At 37.4% G+C, this 15,869-nt stretch overlaps 1 protein-coding gene across 3 annotated transcripts in view; it reads left to right on the top strand.

The window, feature by feature from the left end:
- SP4 (Sp4 transcription factor) overlaps nucleotides 1-15,869 on the top strand; it is a 69,156-nt gene continuing 53,287 nt past the window's right edge. Inside the window, exons 1-3 of one of the 3 annotated variants that reach the window (XM_005872298.2) lie at nucleotides 1-21; nucleotides 441-548; nucleotides 1,066-2,620. In XM_005872298.2, coding sequence (XP_005872360.1) covers nucleotides 477-548; nucleotides 1,066-2,620 — 1,627 coding nt within the window. In that variant the 5' untranslated portion in view covers nucleotides 1-21; nucleotides 441-476. Of the gene's footprint in view, nucleotides 22-435; nucleotides 549-1,065; nucleotides 2,621-15,869 lie in introns of all 3 variants that reach the window. The other 2 variants (XM_014544640.1, XM_005872297.2) reach the window with 2 other exon arrangements.

Below are 15,869 nucleotides of genomic sequence, written 5' to 3'. Positions count from 1 at the left end.
CCTGTTAATGCGGGATGAGCGGTACGTATTCTCCACCCCCCTCGGTCTCCTTCGCCGCCTCCCTCTCCCTCCTTCCCCAGACCCTGCTCGGTTCTCCCCCCTCCCCCGGGGCTGCTGAGATGCTTTAAGGGGAGGAGGAGAGGGCGGGAGAGAATCAGGGGGAGGGAAGGAGGGTTGTGTTTTGTCTTCATGTCTGAGCGAGAACAGCCTCCTTTTGGGTGTCGCTCTGGAGCCGATGGGTCGGGTTTCCAACCACGTTTTGTGATACCCCCTCCTCCCTGCCCTCCTCCTCCCCACCCCCTGCCGGCGTGCGTGGACCGCGGGTGTATGGAGACTGCTGCTCGCAGGGGCGGGAGAGGCGAGAAGGGGGGAGTCGAATGCTAATCATCCTGGTAACCTGTTGTCGTGCCTGTGTGTTGGGGGGGTTTGTTGCAGATCAGAAGAAGGAGGAGGAGGAGGAGGCGGCGGCAGCGGCGATGGCTACAGAAGGAGGGAAACCCTCTGAGCCAGAGAATAACAATAAAAAAACCAAAACCTCAGGCTCCCAGGTAAAAGGAAACATATTAAACATGTCATCACGGAACGTAAGGGGAAAGAGGGAGTTATGCCCTTTAAATGCCCAGAAGTTAAGACCAGGATAAAAATGTTTATCCACTCAAAGCATCTTTCTGAGAGTGAGGAAGTTAAATTGTAAATTTATAAAGATTTTACGTTTGAGGGTAACGTTGGTTAAAATTACACTAGGAACTCAGACTATAAAAAAAAACAAACCAAAAAACCTGTGTGTATTTTTCCCAAGGACATTTTGAGTTCAGGAGAATAACACTTTTAAGGAAGTTTGTTAGAAATTTTCTTTTATTTAAACTTTGTATTACAGGATCAGCTTCCTTATTCCTACATCTTACTGATTTTGTTAATATTTCTTTTTTATTTCTGCCACTTCCTGAGTAAGTTCTTAAATGTAGAGCTGTCAAAATAAATAACTAAGCCCCTCCCAACTACTGGCCTCCACTAAATCCGCCCACTTTTTTTCCCCCCTCTCCTTTACCATCCCCTTTTGGGTAGGACTCTCAGCCCTCTCCTCTGGCTTTACTGGCAGCTACTTGCAGCAAAATAGGGACTCCTGGTGAAAATCAAGCAACTGGACAACAGCAAATTATTATAGATCCAAGCCAAGGATTGGTGCAACTTCAAAATCAACCACAACAGCTAGAACTGGTCACAACACAACTTGCTGGAAACGCTTGGCAACTTGTTGCCTCCACTCCTCCTGCTTCAAAAGAAAATAACGTTTCTCAACCAGCTTCTAGTTCGTCTAGTTCTTCCAGCAGTAATAACGGGAGTGCATCTCCTACAAAAACTAAATCAGGTAATTCTTCCACCCCTGGTCAGTTTCAAGTCATCCAAGTACAAAATCCAAGTGGTAGCGTACAGTACCAAGTGATTCCACAACTTCAGACAGTGGAAGGCCAGCAAATTCAGATCAATCCAACTAGTAGTTCATCTCTACAGGATTTGCAGGGTCAAATTCAGCTCATTTCTGCAGGTAATAATCAAGCTATCCTCACGGCTGCTAACAGGACAGCTTCTGGGAATATTCTTGCTCAAAACCTGGCAAATCAGACAGTTCCAGTCCAAATTAGACCTGGTGTTTCAATACCACTGCAGTTACAGACCCTTCCTGGGACTCAGGCTCAAGTTGTAACAACCCTGCCAATTAACATTGGAGGAGTGACTTTAGCTTTGCCAGTGATAAACAACGTGGCTGCAGGAGGCGGGACGGGACAGGTTGGCCAGCCTGCTACTACTACTGATAGTGGGACTTCTAATGGGAGTCAGTTAATTTCCACACCCACCACCACCACTGCTTCTTCCAGTACTATGCCAGAATCCCCCTCCTCCTCCACCACCTGCACAACCACTGCTTCAACTTCTCTGACCAGCAGTGACACGTTAGTGAGCTCAGCAGATACGGGCCAGTATGCAAGCACATCAGCCAATAATTCAGAACGTACTATTGAAGAATCTCAAACACCTGCTGCTACTGAGTCTGAAGCCCAGAGCTCCAGTCAGCTTCAGTCGAATGGAATACAGAATACACAGGATCAATCAAATTCTCTTCAGCAGGTGCAAATTGTAGGCCAGCCTATCTTACAACAGATCCAGATCCAACAGCCTCAGCAACAGATTATTCAGGCTATTCCGCCACAGTCATTTCAACTCCAGTCAGGGCAGACAATTCAGACCATCCAGCAGCAGCCTTTGCAGAATGTTCAACTTCAAGCAGTAAATCCGACTCAGGTGCTTATCAGGGCTCCAACTTTAACACCTTCAGGGCAAATCAGTTGGCAAACAGTACAGGTTCAGAATATTCAGAGTCTTTCCAATTTGCAAGTTCAGAATGCTGGGTTATCCCAACAGTTAACCATCACCCCAGTGTCTTCAAGTGGTGGCACAACTCTTGCTCAGATTGCTCCTGTGGCTGTTGCTGGTGCCCCAATAACTTTGAATACTGCCCAGCTTGCATCAGTGCCTAACCTTCAGACAGTGAGTGTTGCCAACCTGGGTGCGGCAGGCGTTCAAGTGCAAGGAGTTCCAGTTACAATCACTAGTGTTGCGGGTAAGTTACTGCAGTCTTTTCTCTTTAAGGGCCTTTTATACAGTTTTTAGTAACTATCAGTTATTGCTTTTCTTTGCTGATTCTTAGATTTGATGTAGACCTCTGAAGTAAACAGATAATTTTAAGGAGTCTAAAATACGAGGGAATGCTATACTATCATAACTGTAATCATTTGTGTGACCTTTTCACATTTGTACATTTTTAATGTTAGGTTTTATGTGTTAAATTTGTTAAGACAGTTTTATAAAATTCTTCCATGGAGCAAAACTTCCTGATTAGAATCAGTATAGTCCTCTGTAATTTAGAGATCATATTTGAGTACACTTGAATTCTTCTAAAAGAACCCTAGTCAAAGCCATGTTTTTATCTTCAGGGAAAGTAGGTCTAAATTTGAATTAGTATACAGTTGTGAGCCTGTTGAAGTTTTAATTCTACTTTGTAATAAGGTTTACTTTTTCTTAAATTGGTAGTTACTTCTCATGCTTCAGCATCTTGTTGCCCATGCTTTTGAGTTTTATTATACAGTATTGTTTTAAACTAGGTATTGATGCAGTTGAGAGATAAAATTTTACGTTGCAAGTTGTTTGATTAACTTTTGGCTACTTTTTTGCTAAAACCAGGAGTTGCTCAGGCTTTTGAGTTAATAGTCCTTCACATATAAAATTACATTTAAGTAAGTCTTATGGTAGTTATGTTATTTATAGATATTTTTAGTGCTAAGTTGGTGGAAAGAAATTGAAGATAGTAAAATGTCACTGACTAGAATTAATTGTAGCAAGATCATTTTAAAACCAGTTGTAAAGCAGTTATTTGTTATGCATATAAATAATATTTCTGAAGTATTTGGAAAACTAGTCTTAAGTATTTTCATCTTTCTGGACCAGTCTTACTTACCTACTACCTTTTGTTTTCTAATAATTAAACACTCTTCATTGATTCTGATTTAGTGAAAACCTAGTTGTCATTTTAGTGTCTTTGATATTTTCAGACCTCTTTAAATATTTGTGTTTTGATAATCTGACATGAATAAGCATTCACTTTTGAGTGACCTTTCTTAAAACAACTTTCAGAAAAATTATGCTAGGGTTTTGGGTGTTTTGTTTTTTTAAAGTGAATTACCTAAAGTGGATGTATATATTTAAAATTGGAAATTGCTGGATAGAGGTCTCTGATTCAGGAGACAGAGATTACATATTTTATTTAGATACCATTACCTCCAAACCAGAGCTATCCAGTAGAATTTTGTGATGATGAAATGGTCTATATCTGTTATCTAGTATGTTAGCCACTAAGCCATGTGTGGCTTTTGATCACTTAAAATGTGGCTATTGCAACTGAGGAACTGAATTTCAAATTTTATTTATTTTTAATTTAAATAGTCACATGTGGCTAGTGGTTCCTGTGTTGACATGGAGTATTTTGAATGTGGTATTTTTTCCCCTAAAACTATTATAGCACAGTTATATAAGTGCTTCCCTGAATTACATTCTGTAACTTGCTTTGTTCTGAATCTTTTTCTAAATATCGACAATCACTTAAGTATTTCAGAAAAGTGTCTGTTTTGGTGGATTGAATGATAGTTTCCATTTTCAAAGCAAAAATTATTTTACTTATATTTTGTCTTGTCTATTAAGCATTAGTGAATTTTTAAAAGAATCGAGTAACTTATAGTTTAGTTTATATATAATCAGTTTTGTTCTCTAATTAATATAATTTACAACCCAGAATTTTCCCCTTGCCCATTGCGAGGGTAAGCCAATGCTAACGGAGAATATGATCTGACCTTCTGAGATTCACTTGAATATTACAAATGAAGGATCCAGCTTCTGGAACTGCGATTTGTGGGGAGGAAGTGGTCAAGGGATTTGCCTTTCCAACAGACTTTCTAGGTGATTCTAAATCTTATTGAAATTTGAGAAACAAAGGTCTAGTCATTAGTGAACCAGAAGGCAAAATGTGGAAGCAGGTGGCTGTCAAGTGAGTTCATATGTGCCTCAGAGAATGGATTTTGATGGCAAATAAAACTTATAGTTTTTATTCCATAAATATTTATTGACTGGTTGCGTGCTGAGCACTTCCAGTAGTTGTGTTTAGTCCATCATTTCCCAGTATACTTTTTTTTTTTATTTAAAGAGTTTACATGATGTTGGGGCACTTAAATGTATGAGGAAATTTGAACTTTACATAATTGGATTTCTTTTTCTCCTGAAACCAAAGATCTTAAATTTTGTTGTTGTTGAAGAGCATATTTCTGATAGATAGGCTCAATCATTTTAAGACAATAGCATGTTACTAAGACCAGAAATGTACCCTGATTTCTACAAGTCATTGCAGTTAATCTGGGCCTAGTTATTTGCAGATTTACCTTCCTAGCACAGTAGGGCTTGACAAATGTTTGCTGAATTAAGGTACAGAAGATAATGGAGAAGATTGCAGTTTGGAATTGGGAGCAATGCCTTGGTGTAGTTTTAATGGAGCTAATGAAATAGCTCTGATTTCATTCATTTCTTTTGGCTTTGAGTTTTAAAGACATTAAAAGGGACACAAGGTACTTTACTGTCTGTAGACGGGAGAGTATGAGCAATAAGTGCCTATATATTCCTTTTATAAATGAGCCCTGGAAGTTAGATCCTTTACTTTGTGTCCCCATTCACCTTTTAGTATTTTTTTGTTATTTCATGCCCTCCTGCCCCCAGGAGAATGGTATTGTTTAGTTTTGTTTAATTTATGGCGGAAAATTAAACAAATATTCATGACATCTATTACAAGGGCTTGAAAAAATTATTAGTGTCAGTTTTGAATGTAATGGCTAGCTCAAGAACAAGGGACTGAAAGTTTTCTGCCATCCATCCTCATGTTGTAGGGAAGGGACTGCATGATATGGGCAGAAAAGGAAAAAAATTATACAAGGTAAATTGAAGGAAATAATTCTGGAGGCTGGGGAGCTCAATACTTGATTTTATGAAATGAGACTGATAATGACAACCTATGTGGATCCTCTTTCCTTAATAATGTATTCAGCATAATATGTTTTTGTGGTTTGGTCTCAGCTTGAAATCTCAGGTTCCAGGCTGAGCATCTAGCATTTAATTAGTTAGACTTGTAGTAGGAACTAAATACATGTACCCCCCTACATACTATTATTTGTTTCCTTGTTGGGATTGTGAGTTTGACTTTGACTAAAGGAAAAGCAGAAATCCTATTTTAAGTTAAGAGCAAAGGTAACAACCAATCATACTGTTGTTAGTTTAAGAACATCCTTTGTTTTACATAAGTGAGAAAATGGAAGATGTTTTGCTGAAAAAGAACTACCTGTTTTCACAATGTACTGTGGTAGCCAAAGAGCCCTAGATAAAGCAAACTTAGCAGTTACATCTCTTTAAAGAAAGTAGAATATGCGGGGACCATTGGTATTTAAATTTGTAATTAACTTGCATTGGACAGCGATTTGATTTTTGGGGGACTGTAATCATCATATATAGTAACAGGTCATACTTTTGCTGAATGGGTGGATATTTATCAATTTTAATGACAGTTACGGTTTTTATGCTAATTCTCACAGAAAGGTAGTTCATACTTGAGGAAAATATGTTAGCCTTTCAAGAACTTGACTCTCTTACCTTCCTTTACTTTTGGGGGGATTTAAATTATGAAACCTGTGGATGTGGCAGAACCAGGAATGGGAGGGCCAGTTTTTCATTTATTGCTGAAAATGGGAACAAAGAAAATAATTGACATTTATATTAAATTAAAAACCTAACTTAATCAACCTCTTACTTGAAACATTTTTCCAGAGGTATTAAAAGTAGGAAATTGACTTGAAGTTTAATACAGTATGGTTTTCCTTTGCCAAATCTATTGATTTGGATTTTCCTAGTAGGCATCTTAATATAACATGTACATATATGTTATATAAATATACACACATATATGCATATACACTTATACAGGGTGTCCCCCAAAAATGTATACACACTTTAACAGTTGGTAGCTCAATTGATGTTTCTTTTATTTCAGTTTTAAACCATTGGAATTAATAATGGTATTCAAAGTGTGTATACATTTTTTGGGGACATATACATATACATATGCTGCTGCGTTTGGTGGTTATTTCCTTTTTCAGAGAAGTCAGGTTTACTCCTTTAATCTTCTCTAAAATCTTCTAATTCTGTTCCTTATAGATTGGAATTCATTATGAAGAACTTATATCTTGCACCCTGTACAAGTGATTTAGGTTCTAAACTACCAAGTTGGGCCTTTAAGTTTGTTGATGTTGCCAAAACAGTATTCTTGCCTATTTTTAAGATTTTAATAAAAGATAAAAAAAGTACTGTGTAGAGCCACATTAATTTTTTAAAAGGACATCTTTGAGAAGGATTTCAGGTTAGAGAGAGAAACAATGAAAAACAGTTTTAATCATCTGCTTTTGAAACCCAAATCAGAGAATATATAACAAGTAATACTTAAGGAATATTGGAGCAGACAAAGCAAGTTAAGAGGAAAAAAGAAAAGGAAGGTTAAGCTTGATAAAAAAGGAAGATAGGGACAAGTTGCTATACGTAGATTTTGTAGAAATAACAGATATACAAAAGTGATAAATTTATTTTGAAAGGATCTTCGAGATTATTTCTCACTAGTTGTAGCATTTTGGTATTGCTGAAGTCTATAAAGGAATTTTGTGTTCTTACTGTTATGAGTGAAAGCAGAAATATGTGTGAGAGGTTCTGTAGTGCTACATGAAGTACTGTAGGGAAGACATAATAAGGATTGACAGTAAAAGGGGAACCTGGCCTGATACCAGACCATATGTACATGTAGGTTCTTCTGTACTCTTCTGATCTACGTATGAGATGTGATAGGATGTTTGTAATGCTTGTATTCTGCTACCTAGTGAATGAGCAAATTGTGGCAAAGGTAACCTGTTGGACCACAAATTGGCTTATAGAAGTATGTGGTGAGATAAAGGCTTAATGAGCTTGTCATCTAAGGTAACTTAAAGATAATTGACTGTTTCTCCCCCTCCCTTATTCCTTAGTGGTATTTTAGAAATAAAGAAACCAAAGCCCAGAAAGATTGAATGACTTCCTGGTACCTTGTGGCAAAGTGAGGGCTGGGAACTTGACTTCTGCTCCAGTTGTCTTTCTGCTGTATTTATGACTTTATTATACAAGGCCTTTTCTAGTAAGGAGGCTTAGATTAGGGACCTGAGAGGGAGAGTATCCAGCTTGAGTTGGTCTTTTCGCATAGACTGCCTATTTATTTTCACTGGGTATTCAGCCTTAGTATGTTGAATACAATATTGGTGAAAAGTGCAATTCTCTAGGTTTCCTTGTTGTTGAATTCATCAGTGGAACCAAAATGGTACTATTTTGTTCTTTCTTGAAAGAGCAAATTGAGAACTAGAGATCAGTAAATTTTGTGTGTAGGTAAGCAAATCCTCACACTGTTGAGATAGTGTATCTTTCCCCAAACTATAGTTAGAAATGGATTTTAAAAAAACAACTTGTGGAAGAAGAAAATAAACATTTATTGTTTACCTAGTATGTGTTAAATTTGGACTAGCTATTTATAACTCTATAAAACCCACAAAATCAGATTGGTATTACTGTGCCCATTTTACAGGTAGCCTCACTGAGCTCCAATTTCTGTAAGCAAATCTGCCCTTCCAGTAAGTGGTAGAGCCATGATTTAAAATCATCTCTGATTCTGAGGCTTTTAGTTATGTGACAAGCTAAAAGGGTAAGTCCACAAATAAAGGCTATTTTCTAAACGCTTTTTTGTCTGGTGCATACTTAAAGGGTGAGCAATTTTGAAAATTGAGTACTGACTGTACAGTTAGGATTTCTTCTAACCCTAACATTGTGTGGCACTGACAATTATGACCAAATGTGATTTTAAAAAAATGGTGAATAGAAACTAGGGTGGCTGCATGGAGACCTCTGTGTTAAACTCAGATTTTAAAATACTGTATGTGGAAGATGGAAGGAGGCACATAGGACTAAGAATGAAAAGGAAAAGCAGCTTGACATTTTAAGAATAATATCAGGAAAGCAAAAACCCATAATAAAGCCAGGCTTTTAAAATTATTTTAAACAACTTGTTAAGGCTTTACATCAAAGCAGGATACACTCATTGAGCAAAATTGTGTAATATGGAGAAGATAGAGAAAGGCAGAGCATCTCCATTCTGCTTCTGTTAACCAGCAAGGAAAATGCAGTTCCAGCTGAAATGACTAGAGCTGTAACTTTCTCAGAGATATTTGTGCAAAGTAAGTGAGGAGATAAAGGACATTTAGTTGCTTTTCAGGATGATCACAGTGATCAAGATGAATGCTATCCTAGAGTTCAGAAGGAATTTTCAGATTTAGTTTAAGACCAGTATCAGTAACTTAAAAATTACACATCATAGAAAAATTGAGCATGAATAAGCACCTCACTTTTTAAAAACATCCCACACCGCAGACAAATGAGTCTGATACCATCCTTCACAAAGTTTCTTGAATGAATTATCAAGTGGTTGTCCTTTGAGTATTTAAAAAATTTCAGGGATCATTGGGAGCCATTATGTTTCACTAAGAATAGTTTCTGTACTTATCTATTCTTTCTTTGGGGTTTCCAGATGAGTGAGTATATAGAGGAAATAACATCAACACAATGTAGTTTGATTTCATTATTGATAATCATGATTTCTATAAAGGCTCATACTTGATTGCTCAATTATATGAAAAATGTTGAATGTCCACCTCAATAGCGGCCTCTAGTATTGTGGCATAGGATTCTATTCTTGATACAGTCTTGTTTAACTATTTTCACCCCTAAGTGCCAGATTGAAGGATACCATATTTACTGGATTCAAAGATGAGACAAGGCTGGGAGAAGTTGTTAATAATTATGATAGGAAATAGAATTGAGGTTCTGAGTGATCCTAATAGGCTAGAATGCTGGGCCAGGATTAGCAAGATAAATATAACAGGAAAGATCCTCAAGGGGAAGAGGTATTGCATACCTACAAGATGAAAAACCTGGCTTGGCAGCAGAGTATATGAAGATAATTTGGGATTTATTGGACTTAATATGAACTAAGAGTAGATTAAAGCTCTCGACTTTGTGCTAGTCAGACCATTTGTGCAATATTGTGTACAGTACTAGGTGGCACATTTTAAATGGGACATTGACAAACTGGCAATCATATCAAGAAGGATTCCCAGGATGAAAAGTGTGGAAAACATTTCTTACGAGCAATAATTGAAGAGTAATTTTCATTGTTCAAGAACACAAGAGAAAGTGTGGCAGCTGTCTTCAGATGGATGAAGGGCTGGGTTTTTTGTAATTGAAATACTCCTGTTGCCCTAGCCGGTTTGGCTCAGTGGATAGAACGTCGGCCTAAGGACTGAAAGGTCCCGGGTTCGATTCCGGTCAAGGGCATGTACCTTGGTTGTGGGCACATCCCCAGTAGCGGGTGTGCAGGAGGCAGCTGATCGATGTTTCTCTCTCATCGATGTTTCTAACTCTATCCCTCTCCCTTCCTCTCTGTAAAAAAAAATCAATAAATATATTATATATAAAAAAAAAAGAAATACTCCTGTTTTGTTTGGTCTTAGGAAAACAGTGGAGTGTGTATTTCTGTATACACATGGACTAGAGCTGTACAACAATGGAATGGTTTGGTTCATGATCATCTTACCATCTGAGACTGGAGGATATCAGAAACACTGGAATGTAGAATTTTTTTGTATTATATAGAACAGCGGTCGCCAACCTTTCAGACCTCACGGACCACCAGTGGTCTGCGGACCACCGGTTGGTGACCGCTGATATAGTTTGATTAGATAAAGTATGAGTCTTCATCTAATTCTAAAATATAAGATTCTGTGAATATTTGAGTACATGATCCTGTTCTGGGTACTTCCATCCAGCATGTGGTGAGAGTGCTCTATAGGTTTAGTTAAACTTACATGATTAACTAAGTATTTAGGATTTTTTTTCGGGATCACATTTACCATTTTTCTTGTTACAAAAAAGCAGTATAATTAAGATGAATTCTATTAATAAATGTAGTACTTAAATTCACAAGTTAATAGATTTCTCTGTTCTTGATTCTACTCTTAGATGCTATTTTTCTAAGTCATTAGCACTTTTATTTGGTGTCTACCAAAGCCTTAGTATTTTAAATATATACTTCAGTGTCCAACATTGAATTTACAGTTAGGATAGTTGATGTCAGTAGCCCTTTAACCACAGTCATGTGTCTGAAACTGTCACTTTAGTAAGAACAATGTAATTACTTTTTCTTGAGTGGAATTGGAGAGCAGTTGGAAAATCTAGGATTCTGGTGGATTTTAAACTCTGGGAAGCACTCACCGATTCAGAGTTGTTAATTTACCCTGTGGAGTAAGCAAATCCAGTATCCCTGCCTTTTTGGCTCAGACTATCTAACATATAGGTGTTTTTAAAACAATATTTGAGACTTGAGATTCTTGAATAGAAAAAGTAATACTTCAAGCAAGTGAAGGATCTCCTTTCCTTATGTATGGTAAGAGAGTTAGGTGCTGGAACTATCTGCTTGATCAGAGGTGTGGTTCAAGTAGTGAGTTTGTTATTACAGCAGATGTGTATGGAGAGGCCTCCTAGAGCACAGGTATTTTGTATTTTGTGTTGGTTGGTCAGATTTGACCACAAGAGGAGACACAGAAAAAAATTTATCATACTCACTGGTCTAGAGAGAGAGAGAGTTACTGTATGCCTAGAGGGTCACATGTGAGGGAGCATCATGGGAGTTTACTCAACCAAACATGTGGAGAGCAGAGAAGAGAGCCAGGATCCATGGTCCTTTCTTGGGGTTGGGCAGGAAGGAGGAGTCAGGGTGGAGTACCCAAGAAAAGTATGAGGGGATTTTACTGATGTGTATAAATGTTACTAGATCAAAGTCAGGGGCAGTTAGGAAAAGAAACACACCTGACAGGAGCCACTTACACACTGGCGCACCTGATCTCCTGGGTTGGGTGCTCACAGCTTGCTTGTGGGGATGTTGAGGCAGTTGGAGAAAATGACATTTTAAAATTTATATTACAACAGGACTAAGAATTAGAACTCTTACATTTTTGCTTGGGTGCTGCTCCCAGTTAGCTTTTTCATCCTGGCAAACATGGTATAATGGAGTTTATCTCTTTTTTATTTGTAAATTAGTGGTATTAATTTCTTCCTTCTTTAACTCATAGAGTTGCAAAGATCAGATGAAACATTATGTATAAAAAGGCTTTGAATGTTAAACGAAAACTATATATGGAAGTTGGTAACCTGGTAAAATCTCTAAATAGCAATGCCCACTAGAACCGTGGTCGGCAAACTGCGGCTTGCGAGCCACATGCGGCTCTTTGGTCCCTTGAGTGTGGCTCTTCCTAAGCCTTAGGAGTACCCTAATTAAGTTAATAACAATGTACCTACTTATATAGTTTAAGTTTAAAAAATTTGGCTCTCAAAAGAAATTTAAATCATTGTACTGTTGATATTTGGCTCTGTTGACTAATGAGTTTGCCGACCACTGCACTAGAAGAATTAATTTTTTTAGATATGGATATTAGCTTGAGTTAAATATCACAGCTAAACAAGAGAGAGTTGTATATAAGGAATATCTTGAGGGCTTCGCTGAAGTGCAGCCAAGGATATGGGGAGAGGTGTATCTACAGGTGGAAAAGTAGCAGTGTGTTTTGGCATAGTAAGAACTCTAAACGTTTGCTGTCTGCTCAGTCTGTGTGAGGCTCTGATTTTACTAACCTGTCTTAAAAGAATGCTTATGTTGGGGAGATAAGGCTCCCATACGTGAAACAATTATATGGCAGTTGCAAATGCATATAAGAGTTTTTAGTAAAGTACTGGGTTTTGAAGTATGGAAAAATGAATACACAAGCTCAGAGACAAGTGAGATCAGTGGATTGGAGAAAACAAGGAAAGAGGCTTTCTGTGATGGACATAGGACTTGAAACAGGCCTTCAAGATCAGATTGGAAAGTGGACATTTGAGATTTGAGGATAGAGAGGTGAAAAGAGAGAGGATTCCTTGAGCCAAGTGGTGGAACATGGAATGAAAAGCATGAAGCACTCACACAGAAGTTTATGTCTCACAGAAGGAGTGGTATTCTTTGTCTTTGCACGCCAGAGACACACAGTGGTTTCTCAGAGTATCTGAGGGTACGCTAAGTGAACAGCCCGTTTCAGCCAGAGAAGATGTGTGTTCATTGGATCATTGGATAGTTTCCCAACATTTTGTTTGAAGAAGAGATTCTGCCAAAATAATAAAAATAAGTTTGAAAAACATGAATCTAGTCGATGGAAGCGATTGGAAAGATCTGAGATGCAAATGATATTTAGAGTATTTCTCTATAGATAAAAGTGTGGAAAAGTTATAAACCAGGAGCCCAGTAAAAAGAGGTTGTTGGGGAAATTTAGTCATGAATTCAAAATTCTAGATTGGAATGGATATGACAGTGAAGTTGTTTAATGTAAAAAATAGGTTGTTAAACTTCTCTTTAGATTAACCAATGCCGCCCAATAAATTTAGTAAAAAGGAAAAACAACTTCTCTTTAGTACACAGAATGTTGACATGAAAGAAATGGTAAAGGATTTAGTAAAAATATCAGGTTGCTTGTTCTTTTTCTCTTCTGTGTATCAAGCATAATATGGCATTGAGAAGCTAATGATGAATGAGGTATTTGCTGCTCTCATGGAATATATTATCTATGGTGGTATTTCTTTGCTTCTGAAACATACCTTTTTTCCCCCTATTTTAACATCTTTGAAATTGAAATGCACCTTATAACCATAGGCATGTCACTGTTTAATTAGCAGAATTTTTCTTCTTTATGATCACTTGTATCTTAGACTCAATGGAATATGATGAATATATATAGTTAATGAAATTTCAGCGTGGCGTTTGGTTTATAGAGGCTATGAATAAAGTGTTATAGAAACCCAGAGAAAAGAAAAACTAGTTGTGCTTATAGGGTTCTGGGAATGTTTCATGGAGAGGGTGATAACTGGGCTTGCCTATAAAGAATAACTGAAAGTTTTCCAGGTTGGGATGACAAGAGTCATTTCAGGTTATGTTGGATTTTACATGCAGTTTGGAAATTCACTTAAGGAATCTTCTATAAGACTTAGATCAAGGAATATTAGTATACATTAAAGTTGAATTGTGAACTTGCTGTAGGCAGGAGCTGTGTTATATATATTCGCATACATTGATGAACATTGCTCAGTGCATATCCTGATATTAAACAAGGGGACAGGACACAGGTGGAGAACTTTGATTTCATAGGAGACTAGGATGGATGGATCCTTGCAATAGCTTCAAGATGCATATTTGAAAAGGAAAGAGTTTATGATCATAAAAGGAAAAGTGGTTAGTAAAATGAAATAAAAGGAATTTACATCTGATTGTGTTTCATGTGTTTTGTTAGACAGTTGCAGGTAAGAATCTTAGCAGTGACTGGAGTTTTGGTAAGAAAAATTAAAGGTAAAGTGTCTAGGTTGTTTCTGTTCTTAATGTGGCCAGAGAGGGTTTAGTACAGTTCTGTAAATAATGAGTCAAGTTACCATAGCTTTTTGTTCACAGAGGCGGAGCTGCTTTTGCAGAGGAGTATAGGAACCAGATAGTGATCTGTGCTGTGGTAAGTGGGTACCTGTGCCTGGTGTGGGGTTGAGGGAGGTGGAAAATTCTTGTTCGGTTGTAGTTGAGGGTGAAGAGGGAAGAGGAAAAGACTGGATGCATATGGTGATGAGTTCTAACTGGATTTATGTAGGAGAAATCATTATACTTAAAGTGGTTTGTAAATTCTATGTGTTTTCCCATATAGTTAAGCATGCATATTAACCGATTTGAGATGTTAGCGTTGGACAGATATTTGTCATAAATACTAAAAACTATAATATGCTTGTTGAAGCGGTAATTTGATTTGTGATTTTATTAATACAGTTTTATAAAGTTAAAGCACACTGTGTTTTTATTTCTAGAATTTCTCTCACCTTTTGTCCTCATTAGTACGATGTCATTACCCATATTGATTTTAATGATCGGGCAGGGTAAATGATTTTAGTAATCTCTTGATAGACTTTCATCCATTTCATGGACTCCCTGCTGGCAGACTGCATCCATTTAATTTAGTCAGCAAATAGGTATTCAGCATCTGTATTTTGTGTGTGAGGCTTGTTGTATTCATTTATAAAGTTGAATAACATGGCCTGGCCATTGTACCTCAGTGGTTGAACATCGACCCATGAACCAGGAGATAACAGTTTGATTCTTGGACAGGGCACATGCCTGGGTTGTGGGCTCAGTCCCTGGTAGGGGGTGTGCAGAGGTGGCCAATCGATGATTATCATTGACTTGAAACAGGCCTTCAAGATCAGATTGGAAAGTGGACATTTGAGATTTGAGGATAGAGAGGTGAAAAGAGAGAGGATTCCTTGAGCCAAGTGGTGGAACATGGAATGAAAAGCATGAAGCACTCACACAGAAGTTTATGTCTCACAGAAGGAGTGGTATTCTTTGTCTTTGCACGCCAGAGACACACAGTGGTTTCTCAGAGTATCTGAGGGTACGCTAAGTGAACAGCCCGTTTCAGCCAGAGAAGATGTGTGTTCATTGGATCATTGGATAGTTTCCCAACATTTTGTTTGAAGAAGAGATTCTGCCAAAATAATAAAAATAAGTTTGAAAAACATGAATCTAGTCGATGGAAGCGATTGGAAAGATCTGAGATGCAAATGATATTTAGAGTATTTCTCTATAGATAAAAGTGTGGAAAAGTTATAAACCAGGAGCCCAGTAAAAAGAGGTTGTTGGGGAAATTTAGTCATGAATTCAAAATTCTAGATTGGAATGGATATGACAGTGAAGTTGTTTAATGTAAAAAATAGGTTGTTAAACTTCTCTTTAGATTAACCAATGCCGCCCAATAAATTTAGTAAAAAGGAAAAACAACTTCTCTTTAGTACACAGAATGTTGACATGAAAGAAATGGTAAAGGATTTAGTAAAAATATCAGGTTGCTTGTTCTTTTTCTCTTCTGTGTATCAAGCATAATATGGCATTGAGAAGCTAATGATGAATGAGGTATTTGCTGCTCTCATGGAATATATTATCTATGGTGGTATTTCTTTGCTTCTGAAACATACCTTTTTTCCCCCTATTTTAACATCTTTGAAATTGAAATGCACCTTATAACCATAGGCATGTCACTGTTTAATTAGCA

This window comes from Myotis brandtii, unplaced genomic scaffold (assembly GCF_000412655.1).
Source record: "Myotis brandtii unplaced genomic scaffold, ASM41265v1 scaffold374, whole genome shotgun sequence".
In the NCBI taxonomy this organism is placed as follows: domain Eukaryota; kingdom Metazoa; phylum Chordata; class Mammalia; order Chiroptera; family Vespertilionidae; genus Myotis; species Myotis brandtii.
The sequence above is the reverse complement of the archived record's forward strand: the minus strand, read 5'-3'. Positions and strand labels throughout refer to the sequence as shown.